Genomic DNA, 21,810 nt, shown 5'->3' on the forward strand with positions numbered 1-21,810 from the left:
GGAAATGATCTGCATGTTCACCAGTAAGAGAAGAGTGAGTAAACTACGGGATATCTGCACTGCGCAGTACCAGGTAGTAGCTGAAAAGGATAAAGCAAGTCCATTGACCCCGATGTGAAGAGATTTTCATGACAGATTGTTGAAGGGAAAAAAGCAGGCAGAAGAATGACTGGGTTCACATTGAAGCCCTAATGTGATCTTGAGAAAGTTAACTTCTTTAAGCCTCAGTATTCCTACCAGGAAAATGGAAATAAACAGTACCAACTTCATAGGACAATTTTGAGGACAAAATTGAGAAAATGCATGTTAAATGCTTAGCATGGTGCCAGGAATACAGGAGTTCAACAACTGTAAGCCACCCATCTCTTATCGTCATATCTCTGTAAGTGCACATGTGTGTACGTACACATACTGGGGAGAGGCAGGCAGGGCACTCATCAGATTGATAACTAAGTGCTCTGGATGAACTGCATTCCCTCCAAATTCATAAATGGAAGCCCTAACCCCCAATGTGATGATATTAGGAGGTGGGGCCTTTGGGACATAATTAGGTTTGGATGAGGTCTTGAGGGTGGGGCTCTCATGATGGGATTACTGCCCTTAGAAGAAGAGCCATGAGAGAGCTTGCTCTCTCTCTGCCTTGTGAGGACACAAAGAGAAGGGAGCTGTCTGCAAGGCAGGAAGAGAGCCCTCACCAGTAACTGAGTGGGCCAACACTGTGATCTTGTACTTCCCAGCCTCCAGAACTGTGAGAATAAATTTTTGTTGTTTAAGCCACCCAGTTTGTGCTATTTTGTTATAGCAGCCCAAGCAGATACTAAGACACCAGGGCTATTCTCTAGGGAGCATAGAGGTTGGGCGTGGGAGAGATGGTCTGGGGCTAGGGCCATGACTTTTAAAACTTTTAAAGAGCTTCCCTCGTGGCACAGTGGTTGAGAGTCCGCCTGCCGAGGCAGGGGACGCGGGTTCGTGCCCCGGTCCGGGAGGATCCCACATGCCGCGGAGCGGCTGGGCCCGTGAGCCATGGCCGCTGAGCCTGCGCGTCTGGAGCCTGTGCTCCGCAACGGGAGAGGCCACAACAGTGAGAGGCCCGCATATCGAAGAAAAAAAAAAAAACTTTTAAAATAATTTATGAAAATTTCAAACACCCAGAAAATGATACCACAGTATCAAGGGGAGCTTCTGTCTTAGCTTCCTTGTTAAAGAGAGGATGTTTCCTGACATAATTTCTGTAAATAAAAATCATTTTTAAGGAATGAGTCATTATTTTAAAATGTCTCGCTCATCCTGTTCACTTAGGAGAAAAGATTCCTTCTCTCCCCTGGGTTCCCACAGCACTTAGCCCCTCGACCCGGGTTGTTCTTCCCCTCCCACCAGACCGGGGGTGGGGGGAGTGGGGAGGTCGCTGGGGGGCAGGATGTTTTCTTCTTGGCCGTGTGTCTCCAGAGCCCGGCCCAGCACCCCGGCAGGTGGCTGAGGTGACTCTGTCGCAGCACGGCTCTCCCACAGAGCCCCCGGGACGTGTCAGCCGCCCCCTCAGCCTTCCCCCAGCTCAGTGGCCTCCTCCTTCTGGTGAGTCTTGGCCGCTCCCTCGCCCCCCCCCCCCCCCCACCCTACAGTGATGGCAGCAGCAGCTTCTACTGAGTCGTGGTCCAGAGCAAAGGCCCCGGCGTCAGACGTGCCCGCATGCAAGCCGGCTCCTTCTGCCCCTACGGACAGAAGGGCCTTGGGCAAGCCTCATCCAGAAAGTGAGGATGAGGACAGCATCTCCCTCAGAGGACTGTGGTGAAGCTGAAACGCCATCATGCCTGGAGAGCACGCGTTGGGCCTGGCAGGGCCGTGAGTTCAGCATCAGAGCCTAGCGGCGGTGGCGACGGCACCATCATTACCCCTTCCAGAGCCACTCACCTTGGCAGCTGTGGCGGTCAGCAGACAGCTGCATGCCCGGCCCACACTCGCACACGAACCCGCCTTCTGTGTTCACGCAGTGGCCCTCACAAGAGGAGCTTAAACATTCATCGATGTCTGAGGAGCGAGGAAACACTCTTGCATAGCTCACGCTGAACGTGGTTCGGGTGTGGGGAGAATATGCACCCCACGAGGACCCTGTGCCCACACGGGGCCTGCCCTCGGCAGGGTGGAACCCACCCCCACCCCAGGAAGAAAGAAGGCACCAGGTAAGTCATACAGCTTTAGGGATGCCCCCAGAAAGAAGAGGCCGAGGGGCCAGGTCTCTTTTTGACCCACGCAGAACAGACAACGGAGAGGCTGGCTGAGACAGAACTATTTCCAGTGGTCCCACCTGCAGGGCAACCCCAAAAGGGCAGGGGGAATGGGCAGGAAGGCTGATTAAATTCCCTTAAATGCTTATTGAGCACCGCCTGCGTGCAGCAGACCTGGAAGGGGGCTGCCGAGGACACAAATGTCACTAAGACACAGTGCTGACTCTCCAGATGGCTGCAGCCTGAGAACGTAGGAGCCACAACACACAACCACGACACACACCCACGAGAGGCCGGCGTGCGGCCGGCGGTATGCGCCCTACCAGGGACCGCCCGGCCACGGCAGGTGTGTGCTGGAAGGGAGGTGGGCTGAGAGGACCAAGAGGCATCAGGAGGGGGGCCCATAGAGCGCAGAGTGTCCGAGAAGCTTCTGCGAAGCACAGGGACCGCCGGGAGCCCAGTCTGGCTGAAGCTCAGGTTCCCGCCGGGGCAGCGTGAGGCCGAGCTGGAGAGGTGGTGGGTAAAGGCTCAGCGATAGAGCGCAAAGGAGTCCCGAAGCTTCTGCCCGGGGTGGGGTGACTGGATCCAAGTAGTGCTTCAGGCCTGAGGGGGGAGGGGGCTGGGAGACAGATCTCCCCAGCCCGGCTTCAAGGCAGCCCTTCCTATCTCAGAACCATGAGGACCTACGAGGTCAGCTCCGCCCACTCCAGTCTACTCTGCCCACTTGAGCCTCCCTCCCACCCCCTGGCCCCCATGCCTACTGGTCACCTCCGTTCTTTCTTGCTCTTCCCACAGCAGGTACCTTTGGGACCACACCCACCGCTTCTAAGAAGCCCACCTTGATTCACCCGATCCCACTGGGCCCCTTGTGATGGTGGCCAGGGCCCCACTTCCCTGCACTTGCTTTGACATTGGTCTCTGGCTTTTCCTTGGTCCAGTTTGCCTCTGCAATGAGAAGTGTGTCTGGAAGGTACTTCAACCTTCTGGAAGGGGTGCGGGGGCGGGGGGGGGGGGGGGGCCCCAAAACTCCTTCATGGGACCCTTGACCCAATAGTTCTCTTTCTGGGAATAGTCAGAGGGGCTGACAAGAAGCCTCTTTATCGCAGCATTATTTGTAGCAGTGAAACACTGCAGACAAGCTAAGGATAGATAGCACAGAACTGGGTACTTAGATTATAGCAGCTACATCTGCATGTAGATGAAAGAGTTCCATGAAGGAGTTCAAAATGATGTTGTAGCCTGAGCAGCAGGGACCGTCATCATGCCCTGCCACTACCCCCGGGCTTCCATCCCCACCCCGGGCCCAACTACCCTCCCTTCCTGCCCGACCAGATGCAGCCGCAGGTCCCACCGCTCCATTACCAAGAGCTCATGCCACCCAGTTCCTGCATGCTGGAGGAGCCCAAGCCAAAGAGGGGGAGAAGGTCGTGGCCCCGGAAAAGTTCTCATTTCAAGGCACACCTGCGAACCCACACAGGTGAGAAACCTTACCACTGTGACTGGGACGGCCGTGGGTGGAAATCTGCCCTCTCAGATGAACTGACCAGGCACTACGGCAAACACACTAGGCACCGCCCCTTCCAGTGCCATTAGTGCGACCGGGCATTTTCGAGGTCGGACCACCTCGCCTTACACATGAAGAGGCACTTTAAAATCCCCAAACAGTGGATATGACCCACACTGGCAGACGAGAATTCAGTATTTTTTACCTTTCACACTGTCTTCCCGGTGAGGGGAGGAACCCAGTTGGAAAGCACTACAATCATGGTCAAGTTCCCAACAAGTCCACTTGTGAACGGATAATCAGGAGACATGAGGAAACCAAATGACAAAGAACAGATGGGGTCTGTGACTGGATCTTCTATCATTCCAATTCTAAATCCAACTTGAATATATATTCCTGGACTTACAAAACGCCAAGGGGGTGACTGGAAGTTGTGGATATCAGGGTATAAATTAGATCCCTGAGCTGGGGGGAGGGAAGACCAGAATCCCTTGAATTGTTTCGATTCAATATAAGCATAAAGATCACCTTGTATTCTCTTTGCCTTCTAAAAGCCATTATTACGATCTTAGAAGAAGAAGAAATTCAGGTACAGAAAATGTGTTTTAATAGCCTGAACGATGGTGCTTGGTGAGCCTTGGTTCGAAAGGTACCAAATGAGGCCAAAGTTCTCAAACTGCTGCATACTTTGACAAGGAAAATCTATTTCTGTCTTCCGATCTACATTTATGACCTAAGTCAGGTAAATACACATGGTTTACTTTAACCTTTTTATGCAGTCTGTTATGCACTGTGGTTTCAGATGTGCAATAATTTGTACAATGGTTTATTCCCAAGTGTGCCTTAAGCAGAACAAATGTTTTTTTCTATATAGTTCCTTGCCTTAATAAATACGTAATATAAATTTAAGCAAACATCTGTTTTGCATATTTGTAAACTACAAAGTAAAAAAGTGAACATTTTGTGGAGTTTGTATTTTGCATACTCAAGGTGAGAATTAAGTTTTAAATAAACCTATAATATTTTATCTGAAAAAAAAATGATGCTATAAGGACTATTTCCTACTCGCAAGACAAAGTTAAGTGAGAAAAATAATGAACGAAAACTATAGATACGGTATGATCCCAATTTTATAAAACAGACAGATGGGCACGCCTGACACACATATACCCACAGTCATACACACTCACAAACACCTACACACCCAGGGGACAGGGCAGGGAAAAAAATAACTTCATTTTCTAACAAACATCTCTGGGTAGGGACTTCTGGGACAGGTTTATTTTCACCTTTCTACCCTTCTTTTACTTTCCAGATGTTCCAAAAGAAGTTATTTTTTACTTTTATATTCAGGGGAAGAAAGGTTATTTTTACAAAATCCAAATTAAAAAAATTAAAAAGGGCTTTCAAGCTCTCCGGAAAGATAGGTAAGAAACTGGTCACGGTGGCTGCCTCTGGGGACAGTAACAGACTGTGCACAGGGAATTTTTTAAATGCTGAACCAATAATACTTTTACAAAATAACTACTGAGTTTCTCTTGGCTCATCTTTCAAATGTCACTTTCCTGAGGGAGGCTTTTTGCGGTCATGCCCACCTCCAGTCCGGTTCCCCGTGCCCCTGTGGGCCCTGGCACTGTGCACTCCACAGGTGATGGCCCCATTATGGGGGGGGGGACTGTCATCGTCCTTACTTGTCTCCCTGCCTCACATTCTGAAGCAACATAAGAGCAGGGATGGCCCTCGTAACCCCAGCCCCAGCTCAGTCCCCGGTCCACGAGGTGTGCTCAATAAGTATTTGTGAGATAGCAGCAGGGGCATATTTCTTGTGTTTGCCTGCCTGCCTGCTCACTCTTAAACTTCAGAGCTGCTCGTGGCTCAGCTTTGCTCTGGCATCTCTCCGGAGACCGTCCTGGGGGGACAGGGAAGGGACCTCATTCCCGCCCGCCCCCTCCCCGCTGCTCCCACGCCTCTCACCGGTACACCTGATGCCGATAGCTGTCTCTGTCATCGAGAAGCCCACGGGACACACTCGGGCCACCTCCTGACAGCCACCATGGTTACAGGTGAGGTCACAGCCGTACTCCCCACAGGGTCCATGGGCTTCTGAAACAGGCACCGCACCTGTGAGCATGCGCCACTTCACAGTCCCAGCCGCCCCCGCCTTCCCCGGCTCCTCCTAAATTCTGCTGGGAAGGGGGCTCTGGAGGCAAACAGGCCTGAGTTTAAATTCAGCTCTGCCACTTACTGGCCGTGTAACCCTGGGTGAGACACTAGCTTCTGTGCCTCAGTTTCATCATCTATAAAATGGGAATGAGAATGCCTACCTAATAGGGTTGTTTGAGAATGATATGCTAGGGCACAACTGCCCAGTGCCTGGCACATTCTCAGTGTAAATAGAGTTCTTCCCATCAGCCATTGCCCGCCCCCAGTTACCTGGGCAGGTGGGCCCTTGCTCTCCATCCTGGCAGGAGCAGACATTGGGAGCGATGCAGATGCCACTCCCGCAGCCAAAGGAGCAGAGGGCTGAGAGGATAAAGACAGGTGAGGGATTGGGGACTGGGGCCCCCAATCTGTCCCTCAGGCAAGCCCAGGGAATGAGCGCCCTGCTGTGGAGGATGTTTGGGGCATGGGGACAGGCACTTACGAAGGGTGCAGTGTCCACTGCCCATGGAGGGCGCCCAGCCAGGGCAGCAGCCACTCCCGAACCCCAAGAGGCAGACGTGGGGGCCCAGCCGGCGTCTGCAAGAGAGGAAAGAGCACCTTCCACATTCTGTACCAAGGGGAGGATTCATCTACTGGGCAGTGAAAGCCTCCCAGCCAGTCAGTATGTCAGTCAACAAACAGTTCTGGAGACCTCCTCCACCCCCACTCCTCGGGAGGACAATGGGAAGTTTCCATAGAAAAATGACTCAGACAGTCAGTCCCTTCTGGAAGCAGGACAAAGACAAAGGTATAAGAGAACAGACACTAGTCTCCTACAGATGCCTGCCACGTGGACACAGAGCAAAGAGGGTCTAAGAGCTGAGGATAGAAGACCGCAATGGATGAAGAGCTGCAGGGATGGCTTCCTCAGGGCCTTTGCACTTGCAGTCCCCTCTGTCAGGAACGTTCTTCCCCAGACACACACAGCTCCCCCACTCCTGTAAAAGGTCTCTCTGCTTATGTCACCTTCTCAGAGAGGCCCTACTTGTCCACCCGTGCCTTGCTTTATTCTGCTTCATAACACTTACTTCCTGGGACATTAAATTACTTATTAGTTTGTTGATTTGTTCATTGCCTGGCTCCCCTACCACTCCCTGAGGACAGGGGCTTCATCTTTTTTCTTCAACTCCGCAGCAAGGGCAGCGCCTGGCACATCATAGGTGCTTAATAAATGGCTGTTGAGGGAAAGGTTGAGAAGGGAAGCCAACAGTAAAGAGAAAGGGGGGAACTGGAGAGAAGTCATTCCCCAGGTGACATCTGTGGGATGGGGGAGGGGGCATCAGTGAGCTGCCCAAAGGAGTGAAGGGGAATCCAGTGTGCTCGAGGCTGGGTGAGGCAGTCCAGCCACGAACAAGCCACTTTCCCCACCTTCAAGGGGTGGACAAGGAACCAGGTATAACAACATAGCAGGACAAGTGCCGGAACATTACAGGCTATGGAGGCCCAAGGAGCTCAGGGGAGGTTTCCTAGGCTGAGGCTGGAGAGAGAGTAGGAGCAGCCAGTGAGAATGGAGGAATGTTCTAGACAGGAGCTGCATGTGCACGGGCCTGGAGGGGGACAGAGACGATGACTAGAACTGGTTCTGGGATGGGATGGGCAGAGGATGATGAAGTCCAGCCTGGTTTGAACTGGGAATCCTGCTGCAAAAGAATAGGGACAAGAAAACCCTTCCCAGGGACTTCCGTGGTGGCACAGTGGTTAAGAATCCACCTGCCCATGCAGGGGACACGGGTTCGAGCCCTGGTCCGGGAAGATCCCACATGCCACGGAGCAACCAAGCCTGTGGGCCACAACTACTGAGCCTGCGCTCTAGAGCCCGCAAGCCACAACTACTGAGCCCGCGTGCCACAACTACTGAAGCCCAAGCACCTTGAGCCAGTGCTCTGCAACAAGAGAAGCCACCGCAGTGAGAAGCCCGCGCACCGCAACGAAGAGTAGTCCCCGCTCACCACAACTAGAGAAAGCCCGCGCGCAGCAACAGACCCAACGCAGCCAAAAATTAATTAATTAATTAATTAATTTAAAAAAAAAAAAAGAAAACCCGGGCTTCCCTGGTGGCGCAGTGGTTGAGAGTCCGCCTGCCGATGCAGGGGACGCGGGTTCGTGCCCCGGTCCGGGAGGATCCCACGTGCCGCGGAGCGGCTGGGCTCGTGAGCCATGGCCGCTGAGCCTGCGCGTCCGGAGCCTGTGCTCCGCGACGCGAGAGGCCACAGCGGTGAGAGGTCCGCGTACCGCAAAAAAAAAAAAAAAAAAAAAAGAAAAGAAAAGAAAACCCTCCCCAACTGTGTTCTATAGAGCACCCATGATGTGCCAGGCACAGCAGCAGGCACTGGGGACGTGAATGGAAAGACCCAGTCTGCTCTGCGGGAGAATAATCTGTGTCAAAAGTGACAAATATTCTAGAAAGGGAAATTCAGGGCACATGGCAAAACAGAAACGTCTGCAGAAAACTGTCCCTGGAGCCTCCAAGAGCCTTTTCGCTCTCTGAAGTCATCACAGAAGAAGGGGCCCTGGAAGTGGGTGGGGGATGCAGCAGGGATGTCTCGCTGGAGCGATTAGGGCAGCAGCTTGGGAAGGAGAAGCCGGCAGCTCCTGCTCCTCAGATGGGGCTCTCTCAAAGGGACAGGGGTGCCACCAAAGCGGCAGATGGAAGGATTCCCGGGAGGCTGGTGGAGCCTCACCCTCAGGTGGGCAGGGGCCGAGCGCCCGCCAGAGCGCCCCAAGGAACCTAGGGCGGGCGGTGACGGGGAGACAGGTGGCAGGCAGGAAGGCTCTGACACGCCGCGGAGCCGGGCCGATCTGAGCAGGAACTGGCGGTGGCTGCGGAACACACGTGCGAGTTGCGAGCCTGGCGTGGCCGCCCCCCCGCGCGCCCCCGAGGCCGTGGCCGCGGGCCAGGCCGCCCGCTGACACCGTGTTCCCTCGCTCGGAGCATCACGCACACACGCGCTCGGCCCGCGGCGGCCCGGCCTCCGCCGGGAGGAGACGCTAGGGGAGGGCGACATCAATCGGGAAAGCAAAGGGGCAAAACACCCAACCCCCGCCCGCGCGCACACACAGGCGGAAACCGAAACATAACCCCAAGAGACCCCGGCGGCTACAAGGTCCACGGCGTGCGCAGAGCCCGGACACAGGGAAAGCCCCCAGCCTCAGAGCGGCCAGAGCCGCGGGGCAGGCCAGGCACTGCCTAGGCAGAGCCACGGGCACGTTCGGGAGCGAAAGCCAGCCAGTCTGGAGACCAGGTTGCACGTCCCGGGGTCCCTTCGCCAGGGGTCGGGGCTCCACGGGACTCAGTGCGGCTCACCTAGCGCCTGGATCTCCGTTCCCCCCGCCAGATCCCAATCAGGACAGCCCCGGCCAGGGGCGCAGAACGGGCACCCGCCCAGAGCACAAGCTGCTGTCCCTTTGTCCGGACCTCCTGGGCTGCGCCGCGCGCGGACAGTGGCCCAGGGGGGCGCCCCGACCTGCAGCTCCGGGACGCCCCTCCGCGCCTCCCCGCACCGCGCCGGTAGCGCTCCCGCGGAGGGGCAGGGGAGGGGCGCGCGGCGCTTACCTCTCGGCCCCGAAGTGCCCGGGCGTCTTCCTCCCGGTGTAGCCACGGGCCGGGGTCCCCGGTAGCAGGAGCGCGACGCAGGCGGCCCGGAGGAGCAATCCGGCCCACATGACCGGCGGCGGCGGGTCCCCCCGGCTCGGCTAGGCTCCGGCGCCGAGCGCGGGGGAGGGGGCTGCCGGCCCTCGCCCCTCCTCCTGGCGCCGCGGGGAGCGAACCAGCGAGCCCCGAGCTGGCACGCGGAGCCGAGCAGGGGGGCTGGGGACTCCGAGAGGAGGGGCACGGGGCCGCGAGGAGACTCGGCGGACGGCTGGGCGGGGGGTCTCTGGCACCTCGGAACGAAACACACAAAAGGCAAAGGCGCCCGCCCGCCGGTGGCCATCAGGGGAGGCGCGGAGCCCGGGGCGGGGGCAAAGATCACGGACCCCTGGGGGCGGAGTTTCGTCCTCGGCCCACACCCCCGGCCCGGGTTTGGGAGTCGGCTTCCTGCGAAGGGCTATGGGCGTCAGACTGAGGCCCGGGGAGGAAAGAGACTCCGGGAACAAGGCTGGAGCAGGAGGCTGCGCGCCCCGGGCATTGCTGGTCTAGGTGGATCCCGAGATGACTGTGTTGTACAAGGTGGGACGCTGGGTCGTTTCGCTGCTGAGCACTTCTAGGCCGGCCCCCAGCCTGCCAAAAGGTCTGCACCCTAACCCTGGGTGCGCCGGTCAGTGGGTCCACCTGCTCCCTGGTCAGGGGGCACTAGACAGTCTTGAACCCACAGATTCCTCTTTGTCCCCTTCTGCAGCTGCCTCGGGCCACAGTCAGAAATGGTAGGTAGGGAAGTGGTGAGCAGGTGGCGGATGAAAATCAGGACCATCCAGCTGGGAGAAAGCTGAAAGGTTGACTAAATCCTACCTTCAGCTCTGTGCAGGAACCTTCCCTAGCCGCCCAGACCCCATCAGTCAAGCTTTGGCTTAAACACTTCCAGGGACGAAGACCTATCAAAAGGCAGCCCAATCCAATTTTGAGTAACTCCACTTGTTAGGAAGTGTTTTTTCTTCCCAGTTCAATAACCCCAGTTCCTTTGGTTCTACCTCTGCAGTTCCCACTGGGTATCTCAGCCTGTCACTAAAGTCCTTAACACTGGTGGCCACAAATGAACATGGTGTGCCAACAGTGGTCTGGACTCTTGCCTCCTTCCTTCCAGATGCCACACTTCTATCAACACAGTCTAATATTACCTGGCAACCCCATGATGCTGTTAGTTCATAACAAAGTTTACAGTAAAGGGAAGCCTCAGATGCTTTTTGTTGTCATGTCTTTCGTTATTAAACACGAGCTACTAAGCCGATTTCCTTACCTGAACCTGTGTGGTTGCGTTTTTGCAGATGTTCGCTTTAGGGCTGTTATCTCACCTTGTTAGTTTTGACCCATCTAAGTAACACATTTTCAACAAGTATGTTGCCAAAATACTCTGTATCGTGAGATGAATGCTACTTCCATATTTATGTCCATTCTGAGTCCTAAGGACCCTTAGGCCGTCTTTCCTTTTTGTCTCAAACATCCAAAGGTGCACTTTCCCCCTCTGCCGTTCAGACTGCATTCCTCACTGTCACTTACAAAGGACTTCAATGCCCACCTTCAAGGTCCAGAGTCAGAAATCTAGCCCTGAGTTATTCAATAGGGATAAACAAAGCCCTTCCTTCACTTGAGCCCGCAAAATCTATCGCACCACTGCCCTTATCATTCCTACCTAGACCACCACTCAATGTCCAATAAGTGCTCATTCTTCCTGGCCCTAAAAGCTACCCACAAGTTCTTAACACATTTACACAGGACAAGGCTCCTTTTACACACCTGTCACTCCTTGTGCCATCTTCTCTCACACTTCCGCACACCTCGGCTTTCTCCATTCTGAACTCGACTACTTTAGGGTGCCCCAACCCCTCCATAGCTCATCCCTGTAACTCTGGCAGGCTTTGCTCCATATCGGTCAGTGGGCAGCTGCAATGACTGAGATGCAAGTTTGTGCTTAAAGAAAATCCTCATCTACCCTCAGCAGGAGGAGCTCAGGACATTTAAGACTAAATTCCTACCAGTGAATTTTGAAAGAAACTTCCTAAACAGCCCCTGACATTTCTTTCATTTCCCATTTCTTTGACCTTACGGCATTCACCTTGCTCCTCACATCGTTTGCGTCTTTAGTTTGGTTTTCACCGTTTTCTGCTTTTCTTGTCTTTTGGTTTGTTTGCCCTTGAGGCTTCTCAAAGTTTGGACCCTGAGAGTCGCTCACTTAATATCATTCATCTTCAAGGACCAGTATGGGCACTGATTAGTTCCTCAGTGTTTCCTCCCCAGTTCTGTGGCTTGTGGCTTCTCAGTTACAAAAGGGACCCTCCACCGAGGGCGGAGGATTCAAGTTGTTGTTGGCTGTAGAAAGAAGGCCTCTGGCTTGTGACCCTTCCAAATGGTCATGTGATGAGTCAGTGTTTCTATTATTCTCCCAAAGGCCCATTCGTGCAGAGGCCTGGAGTGAGGCGAGCTCATCAGCGCCTGCATGGAAAGGAGCCATTCCAGCTGGCTGTAGCAAAGCTCCAAAGGCAACCTTTCACCCTGGGAGAGGTGATTAATGGTTTTAAGAGGGATGTGGGAGTGTGGCAGTAGAGCATCAGTCTCCGAAGGACTGCTGGAATTCAGTCCGGAGTGAATATACCCAGGATTGTAGGAAACAAAAAACTACAAGGACTCCAGTTGCCAGAGTCAAGACTGAAGCCACTGGTTAAGTAATGACCTTCTGCTGAACGTAGCAGGTCTCCGTGGCTGCAGGTCAGACCACTGAAAAGCATCAGAAGCAGAATCCCACCACGCTCTGTTTTTCCGACCGTGGCACCTTATAGTCAATCCTCCCATCCAGGACCACATTCTTTAAATCATCACAATCTGGAGGCCGTGGCTTGCCTGCCTCAGTAAAGCTGGTCTCTGGCATGGGGGCAGCCTTTTCAATTCAAACCATGACTTGAAGAATTCAAATCACAGTGTTGAGTTTCAAGTTCAAACTGTGGTTTTTGAGAGATGATTATTTTTTCCCCTAAGACCCTTATCCTCCACCCTCAGAAACCCCAGGAGAGTAAGGGGAAAAGAACCGTAAAGAAACACAAGGAATGCTTCCAGGGAAGGAAACTTACTCCGGAAGACCCCCCAAAGCAGAGATGCTTCCTTGCTCTTTTCCTTTTAAGCTAGACTCTCTCAAAACCACAGTTTGAACTTGAAACCACAATTTTCCTGACACTGTATCAAAGGCTGGTCTTAAAGGAGCCAGCCAATATGCCTGGGATCAACCCTGCTCCACTGTTGGGACAGAGCAGCCTTTATTCCCACTGGATCACTGGTGGAAATATGGGCCCAGACACTCTGACCCACTGAGCTGAAAGAAGACAGGCTCTGTGTGCTGGATAGAAGGGTGAACCCCAAATGTGCCCTTCTCCTGTATTTTCAAACCTAAGGCACCAAAGGTTTACTCAATTAAACCAGGAGAAATAAAATCAGAATCCAAAGCCCATGTGGCAACAGGAAGCTGGGCAGTGCATGAGGAGCAGTGCCTGGGGGGCTAGTTGGCTGAATGTTCCATATACAACTGGCTGTAAAATGACATAAGGAAAGGCAGGCCTAGCAACCCCCAGGCCCCGCACATTACTAACACAGGCACCTGGGAATCAAACAAAGACTACAGAGTCAAGGGCAACCAAAGACCACTGAATTTCAAAAACCTGACATCCATCATCCTTGGGATCCCACCAAGAGCGATCACCTGACAAAGGAGATCTACAGACGACAGTTCACTACTTGAAAGGAACGTTCCAGCAGCAAGGACAAGGGACTGCTGCAGTGGCTGTGAAGGAGGGAATGGAGCTTGCAGTAAACTGGGCACCGAGTGACTGGGATGCTGGAGAGCCGAGCGGGGGAAGAAAAGCAGAAACAAATGGATCCTTCTTCTTAGACTCTACTTTATTAGGTAAAACTCAGAAACTAACCACCAGTTCACGTCCCCCCACCTCCTTCCCTCTGAAGAAGGCAGTTCCCCAGAGACAAAAAGGCTGTGGCTTGGAGATCATCCACCATCTGCAGGTTTTCTACTCAAGCAGCCCACTGTCTGGTGGTCAGCCCTCCAGACCAAAGCTCTCAGAGGCAAGAGAAGAAAGCAAAGGAAGCTCTCATTTCAAAGACGACGAACCCCTCCCGCCCCTCCTCCCTGCTACCCACAACCTCCCCACACCCCCAACCTAAATAAAAAGATAGTGAGGACAATGCATGAGTGTGGGAGACACACACACACACACACACACACACACACACACACACACACACACAGCTTCCTTTCAGCCAAAGAGCTGCAAAACTGCTCCCTGGAAGGAGGACAACTGGCTACACCAATCAAGGCTTGGTGGCCCAAGGTGATGGCTGGAATCATGTGAGACTGGTAAAAATCCAGGGAGAAAATATTTCACCTTCAGTCCTTTCCCAGGTCTCCAGCGAACTGGTTTTAGTTCTACAAAATCCCTGTTTCCACACAGGTAGGCCGTGGATTCTAGGGCAGCTGGCCTAGGGAAAGATTTCCCATAGCCAAGAGACAACGGCAGGGGAGGAGGAGGAGAGCAGGAGGGCAAAGCCTTCAGAGAAGGCCTGGGAAAGGGGATTCCTGCCCTCGGCTAATGGATCCGAGTTAACTCCTCCACAACCTTGATCAGGTCATCCGCAGTGGCTTCTCGCTTCATTCCACTGCCATCGTCATACTGCAACGAGGAAGGGGCAGGAGGAGAGGCTGTGAGGGCTGAGAGGGTGCTCTCCCTCCCCTGAGGAAGGGGATGCCCACCACAAGGGAGGCGCCCCATTCTACCACTGTCATGGCAGGGAGGAAGGACTCACAGTCGAAGCCCACACCTCTCCTTGGGGGTTCAGGTCAGCAAGGTCTGTTGACAGCAAAGCTGCCCGGAGCCTGCCACCCAGTATATACTTCCCCAGAGGCACCATGTCCAGTGAGCAATGCCCCAAACCCAAGCGCCATGGAAACTTCTCTTCCCTACAGGATCCCGACCCTGCCCCCTTCCTACGGGTCTGCCAGAGATCCCAGACATGCCCAAATGTGCCCTCATTGCTAAAGTTACAGTGTTTGCTGCCTGACGGGGGAACCCACGAGCCTCAGCTTTATCTCCTTGCCCTTGGACCCCACCTTCCCGCGTGGGTAGAAGAAAACTTGAAAAGGGCCGTTAGCACGTGGGGACCGAGGGAGGGGAGGCCCCGGAGTTCTGCCGGCCTCCTGGTATGCCCAAGCCCTGCAAGGGACTTGAGAAACTGGCCCAGGGCTAAACCCTGAGCAGCTCACCTGCAGGTTTGCCACAACCTCCTGCATCTTGGGCCGGCTGATGTCCAGGAAACTCTCAATCAAGTCCCCATCGATGAAGCCTGTGGCTGGTTCTGTCTTGCGTTCAGTATGAAAGGATCTCCAGGTGGACAGGTGAGTTAAGGAAAGTGCCAATTATCTGGAAATAAGTACCCTTACTATGAGTCACCCCCACCTCTGCACAAGACCACAATCTAAAACTATCACCAGGATAAACAGGAAACAACATTTTCAACTAAAAATCACATGGCCTTTGGGACAGTTTTAGAATTTCAAAGACCTATAAGCTATTACCTCATCCAATGGTTCTTAAGTGGAGTAATCGTCAAAATAACATTAAAAAAATACAGGGAATTCCCTGGTGGTCCAGTGGTTAGGACTCTGCACTTTCAATGCCAAGGGCGTGTGTTCGATCCCTGGTTGGGGAACTAAGATCCCGCAAGCCGTGCAGCGAGGCCAAAACAAATTTAAAAATAAAAAAATACAGATTAAAACAAAATACAGATACGACTCTTAGTTCAGAGCCTGGATGTGTATGGATGGTTTTTTCTTTTTTTTTTTTTTTTCTTTTTTTTTTACAAGTGCTCCATGTGAACTGGATGCTTGCCTGGGAAGAACCACTCTTTAAGTCTAGCCTTGACCTTCACAGATTAATAAACTGAGGCTCGGGACGTCCCTGGTGGCGCAGTGGTTAAGAATCCTCCTGCCAACGCAGGGGACATGGGTTCAAGCCCTGGTCCGGGAAGATCCCAAATGCCGCGGAGCAACTACGCCCGTGCGCCACAACTACTGAGCCTGAGCTCTAAAGCCCGCGAGCCACAACTACTGAGCCTGCGAGCCACAACTACTGAAGCCCACGTGCCTAGAGCCCGTGCTCTGCAACGAGAAGCCACCGCAATGAGAAGCCCGCGCACCGCAACAAAGAGTAGCCCCCGCTCGCCACAACTAGAGAAAGCTCGTGCACAGCAACGAAGACCCAATGCAGCCAAAAATAAACAAACAAACAAACAGAGGCTCAGTAAGACAAGAGATGTGCCGAAAGTCCTGCGGGTTGTGGCAAAAACCAACCCATCAGCCTCCCTCCTCCCTCACGGACTCATAGCAGGAGCCCCTCGCCCCTCGCCCCTCCCGCCTCCCACCCCCCGCCTCCCTCGGACTCCTTGTCTCTCTCCCATAATAAACAAACTTCCAGCAGTACTTGGATCCTAAGTGTCCCACGGGGGCTGATCCTTGGGCTTCTGGAGTTTGCACATTCTTTGCTTTTCCCCTCTTCCGTTAGCCTCTCTAGTGAGGGTCCTCAGACACTACTGCCTCCAACAAGATCTCTGAAAGGACGTTCTGAAGTTGTGATCTAAACTTACGTTTGACAAGCAACACCAGAAAGGCCGGAGGCAGACACATTTCAGGAACAAAAATGTACATTTTCAAGATGAACCAGTGAAGCTGGGTGATAAGTACATGGGGATTCACTACACTGTTCTCTCCACTACTGTGTGTTTGAAATTTTCCATAAGGTTTTTTAAAAGCCTGTTCCCCACGGGAACCTAGTCAAGACATTTCCTAAACGGACAGCAGTTTCCAGAGGCTGCTTAGGGTAATATAGCTCTCTGCCTGGGTCAGGACGTGCTTCCTAGCAAGGGGGCACCTCTGGGAAGGATATAAGGAGTGTTCAATCTTGCCCACACTTTTGATGACTTTATTGAGTCGATTCTGCATGTCCAACAAGAGGTTGTACCAGCTCTCTGACAGTGAGGTCACCAGGCCTGAGGAAGCAAAGGGAACAGGGAGCTGCAAGGCGGGCACTGCCCGCCAAGGGCAGCCCAGGCAGCAGCACGAGGGAGGAAGAGCTGGCCACAGGCTCCTCCGCGAAACCCTGCTCTCCCTCGTCCCCCAAAACAGGAACGCTGCTCTCAGGAAGGAGGCCTGCACGGGGTGCGCCCCACAGAGGTCACCCTTACCAATCATGCCGTTGACCGTGCCGAAGAGCACCGAGCCCTGGGTAGGGGTGGAGGTCTCGCCCAGATTCTGCATGACCAGAGAGCCGTGGCAAAAGACGTTGACAAACTCGCCCAAGTGGAAGAGCCCAACCTCCTGGAGGTGCTGCCGCTCCTCGTCAGTGGTGGCAGCGCTGCGAGGCAATGCAAGAAACTCACTACCCAGACTTCTGTCCCCGCGACGGGGCCCCGACAAGGACTGCGTGCAGCGGACAGATTCCCCGGTGAGCCCACCCGCTCCACAGCAGAGGATCCAGCCTGAAGAGCTCATCTCTGTGGCCTGCCTGCCTCATGGAAACCCTAACCCTCTGTGAAGAGGAGCACCGGAGCCTGAGAGAGGACCCAGCGTCCTCATTCCCCGCAGACCATACCCACAGCTGGTCACTCACCTATCCTTCTGACACACAAACAAGTTAAAGGCATTTTCAGCCCCCAGGAAATTGTCATCATCCAAGATTTCCACAGCACTCATCCAGTTGGGGTTAAAGTCTCGAGCAATCTTAAAAAAGACAAGGTACAAAAGGAAACACAATCAGCAGTTTGCATGGAAGCCATTGCTGAGACTTGGCCAAGAGCCTGCCCTGCCCCGTGTTTAACAACCACCCCTTCAGAGATTCTCCCCACAGTCTGGCCAACTCAGCCCAGAAATGGAGCCTACGCAGAGCTGTTGGGGCTTTCTAAGAACACTTAACAGATGCAGAATGTAGGCTCCAGGGATGACATTCCTGCCCTCACTGGGCTTGATTATCCCTCACCACCAAGAAACACCCGCGGGGTCGCAGCTTAAGGGAGCAGTCTGCCCCCGCCCCACTACCTCTTCGAAGTTGCCCTCCATTGGCTTGTAGGCCAGCAGCAGCACCGAGCGCATCAGGTCGCCCACCAGGATGAAGTCGCCCTTGGTCTTCAGGTACAGGGCCATGATGTTGTTGTAGTGGTTGCACTCGGTGCGGAGCTCCTTCTCCGTCGTCCACTCGTAAAGCCGCACCTGGCACGGGCATTGCACTTCTGTCAACTCGAGGGGCCCGAACCCTCCTTAAGCCTCCATCTGCAGCATCATTTACCCAAGTGCAATGTGGGGTGTGAAGTGCTTTGGTGTGGAACTTGCATGAACGTTTTTAATTTCAGTATTATGTATTTATGAAAAATGAAAATAGAATGAGCCCATGAAACTAATAATACAAAGTTTTCCTTTATATAAGAAAATGAGTCAGGGTAAAGAAAAACATTAAGTAAACATTAATGCAAGTAATACTATGCATGTGACAAGAGATGGTTTTGTGACTGAAGTTTGGTAACTGACCTACAGAAATCGCTCTGGAAAAAGAGGCTCCATCTCCAATTTCCTGATCAGAAAGGAACAAGATCACCTCCCAACCAACTGCCTCTTCTAACCCCTTCTCAAAACTCACACATTCCTTGCACCTTTTGACGTGAACCCAATGAGCAAAGAAAATAGCATGGCAAAGTCCAACAGAAGCTAAAGGACTCTAAAGCACTAGAGTCTGTGGCCACCCCTCCACCCAAAGGGAAAAAAAGTACCCCTTTTTTCTTCTCCACTGCACTGTTTCTTCAGTTACAACTACAGCTCCAAAAGAATGAAGATGCTTTAGAATCAGCAGACAGATGAACAGATACTCGGCACAGCCCAGCCCTGGCAGACCCTTCAGGGTCCAGGCAGCCCCACCCATGGCCTCTGCACATGCAGACACTCTGGACAGAATATATTAAGCCACGATTTCTCGAGATGTGTCCAAAGGACCCTAGCTCCACAGGTATGCACTCCAAGAGTCATTCGTAATAATTACAAGGGCTACCACGCCTCCATCGGCAGGGTCAAGGGAGCCCAGAACACCCCAGACTGGGGTAAGCCCAGCCTGACTGGGCCTCCAGTCCTCCAAGGGTGGAGTAAAGTAGAGGCCAAGAGCTCCACACGCTCCTGGGAACACACCCCACACGCCCCTCTTCATACTCCCAGCCTCCCTTTCTGCCGTGGAGATAGTCAGGACCAAGATCAGACACCACCAAAATCCAAGACTCCCACTCTCAACCCAACAGGTCCTAGATCCCCACTGTCCAATATGGTAGCCACTAGCCACATGGCTACAAATACCTGAAATGTGGCAAGCCCAAATTGAGATGTGCTTTAAGTGTAAACCACACACGAGATGTGGAAGTCCTGGTATGAAAAAAATGTAAAATTATCTCACTAATAATTTTTTATATTGATTACATGTTGAAATAATACTTTAGATGTACTGGGTTAAATAAAATACATTACTAAAATTAATTTCACCTACTTTGAACTTTTATTCATGTGGCTACTAGACAGTTTAAAATTACACATGTGGCTCCTATACTTCTATTACACAGCAACGGACGTCTTATAATCTGACCCCTCCCCATTCCTGCATCTGTTCACTGTATCCTCTGGAATACATGGTCACTAGTCACAGGCAGCCTGCTCTCTAGCCGATCCCTTGTCAGTCTAACTGAAATGTGGATCTTTCAAAAGGGCTCTGTGGCCCTCTCAACTTGGCTATTCTCTCTCCCACTGTCCCTCGTACCACTGGGACTACAGGGACGACAGCCTTCCATGCATCCTGCCTGCCTCCTAAACATGGCCAGTTCTCAAGTTCACACCACCAGACAACTACCCCACTGTCACATCTCCACCCCCACGCCATCACTCTCTCCTAACATAACACCCCAGTAATTCTTGGTGACTTTAATATTCACAGAGAAGATCCTTCCAATACCCTGATCTCTGTCCTTTTCTGACCCCCCTCTTCCCCACGTATCTCGTCCATTCCTATGGTCACCCCTTAAGAGCCTGTCATTAAAAATAACTCCAGAATCTTTTGTCCCCAGTTTCACTGCTTCTCAGATGCCCAGAGCCCATCACCACAATCCTTGTCTTACGGATTCTCCACTCCCTTGCCCCTCTCTCCCTCGATCATGCTCACCCAACAAAAACAGACTTTGGTAAAATTAATTTTCAACTAAAAGCTGAGGAAAAACCACCAACCAGCATGACTGGTCTCATTTTAAATTCATACCTCCTCCACTCTCCTCAAAACTCTAATACCATGGGCTTCCCTGGTGGTGCAGTGGTTAAGAATCCACCTGCGATTGCAGGGGACACAAGTTCAAGCCCTGGTCCGGGAAGATCCCACAGACGGTGGAGCAACTAAGCCCGTGTGCCACAACTGCTGAGCCTGAGCTCTAGAGTCCACGAGCCACAACTACTGAAGCCCAGGCACCTAGAGCCCATGTTCCACAACAAGAGAAGCCACCGCAATGAGAAGTCCACGCGCCGCAACGAAGAGTAGCCCTCGCTCGCCACAACTAGAGAAAGCCCACGCGTAGCAATGAAGACCCAACACAGCCAAAACTAACTAAATAAATAAATAAAAACTCTAATACCTCCTCTTCCAGCCTTCCTCTCAGCTACTTCACAGAAGGTGGACACAACCAAAGGAGGATTTCCACCTGCTTCCACCACCTGAAGCCAACACTGTGCATTAGAGCCCCCTTAGCTACTCAACACATGGCTCCAGCAGCTCTCCTTTAATGGACCATTGCCATCAGCTAGAAATGTGCAGCAGTATTTCCTAACTTAAAAAATCAAAAACTCTCCTGTGCTGACATTCCCCTGGAGCTACCCCATTACTCTCTTCTTTATTGCAAAACTCCTGGGAAGGGTTTCCTGATCCTAGTCGTCCTTGCCTCCTCGCCCTGGTTGAACGCTCTCCAGTCAGGTTCCATCCCCACCACTCAACCAAAAGAGCTAAACCAACGGCCATTTCTTGATCCTTACGTTATCTGACCCACCAACAGCACTTGCAGTTTATCACTTCCCTCCTGCTTCAAATACTTTCTTTCCATGGCTTCCAGAACACTTTCCTTGGCTCCTCTCCTACTTCACTAGGCACCTCCTCTCTGTCTGGCTGGATCTTCCTTCTCGTCCCAACTTTGAAAGGCTGGAGGGCCCCAGGGCTCAGTCTTCAGATCTCTCCTCTGCCCACTCTCAGCAGGTAGGTGACCTCAGGTGATCTCCGCCACTCTCAGCTCTACATGCCACCTAATAACTGCCACACTAGTATCTTCAATCTGCTTCTTGCTAGAACCCATACCTCTCTCATCCACCTACCTACCTGACATCTCCACTGAGATGACTACTGAAACTTAGCATTTTCAAAACCAAACCTCTGGTTTCCCCACTGCAACATAAGAAGAAATATACATTTGGTCTCTGCCCCCGGTTCCTGACATAAAGCTCCTAAAACCTTTGTAATTTCCTAATAGGAATGTTTTACACAGAGCTCCTAAATCCTTTGGAATTTCCTAGGTGACAGGAGTCTTTCGTTCTAATGATGCAATTCTTGGTGGTTCCTGGATAGCTACAGGATGGGGGCTGGTCACCAGAAAGACCAAGCCATGAACAGAAGCTTGGAACTTTCAGTCCCACCCCCATTCTCCAGGGAAGAAAGAGGGGCTGGAGACTGATTTAATGATGGATCATGCCTATATACAGAAGCCTCTATAAAAATCTCTAAACTATGGGGTTCAGAGAGTTCTTGGGTTGGTGAATACAGCCGCATACTGGGAGGGCAGTGCATTCCAACTCCACGAAGACAGAAGTTCCTGCCCGCAGGACCCTTTTGGACCTTGCCTTATGCACCTCTCCATCTGGCTATTAATTTGTATCCTTTATAAAATCCTTTGTAATATGCCACCAAATGTAAGTAAACATTTCAAATTTTGTGAGCCCTTCCAACATATTATCAAACCTAAGGGGGGTGGGGAATTTGGGGGACCCCTGACTTTGTACCAAGTCAGATAGAAGTTTGGGGACCACTACTTGGGACTGGGGTTTGAAGTAAGGACAGTCTTGTGGGACTGAGCCCTTAAACCTGTGAGGTCTGACACTAACTCTGGGTGGCTAATGTCAGAATTCA

General features: G+C 52.5%; 2 protein-coding genes across 2 annotated transcripts in view; both read right to left on the minus strand.

The window, feature by feature from the left end:
* The window catches only part of VWCE (von Willebrand factor C and EGF domains), a 30,117-nt gene extending 20,245 nt beyond the window's left edge, over positions 1 to 9,872 (minus strand). The window contains 5 exon segments of the mRNA XM_029207910.1: positions 1,909 to 2,025; positions 5,701 to 5,829; positions 6,160 to 6,249; positions 6,371 to 6,465; positions 9,482 to 9,872. Coding sequence (XP_029063743.1) covers positions 1,909 to 2,025; positions 5,701 to 5,829; positions 6,160 to 6,249; positions 6,371 to 6,465; positions 9,482 to 9,591 — 541 coding nt within the window. The 5' untranslated portion in view covers positions 9,592 to 9,872.
* Positions 9,873 to 13,447: 3,575 nt separating this feature from the next.
* DDB1 (damage specific DNA binding protein 1) overlaps positions 13,448 to 21,810 on the minus strand; it is a 31,544-nt gene continuing 23,181 nt past the window's right edge. Inside the window, exons 22-27 of the mRNA XM_029207909.1 lie at positions 17,667 to 17,837; positions 17,242 to 17,351; positions 16,817 to 16,986; positions 16,519 to 16,621; positions 14,841 to 14,964; positions 13,448 to 14,250 (exon numbers count right to left, since the gene is read on the minus strand). Coding sequence (XP_029063742.1) covers positions 14,167 to 14,250; positions 14,841 to 14,964; positions 16,519 to 16,621; positions 16,817 to 16,986; positions 17,242 to 17,351; positions 17,667 to 17,837 — 762 coding nt within the window. The 3' untranslated portion in view covers positions 13,448 to 14,166. The remainder of the gene's footprint in view (positions 14,251 to 14,840; positions 14,965 to 16,518; positions 16,622 to 16,816; positions 16,987 to 17,241; positions 17,352 to 17,666; positions 17,838 to 21,810) is intronic.

Source organism: Monodon monoceros, unplaced genomic scaffold, assembly GCF_005190385.1.
Source record: "Monodon monoceros isolate NGI ecotype Baffin Bay Population unplaced genomic scaffold, NGI_Narwhal_1 Super_Scaffold_7, whole genome shotgun sequence".
NCBI classification, from domain to species: Eukaryota; Metazoa; Chordata; class Mammalia; order Artiodactyla; family Monodontidae; genus Monodon; species Monodon monoceros.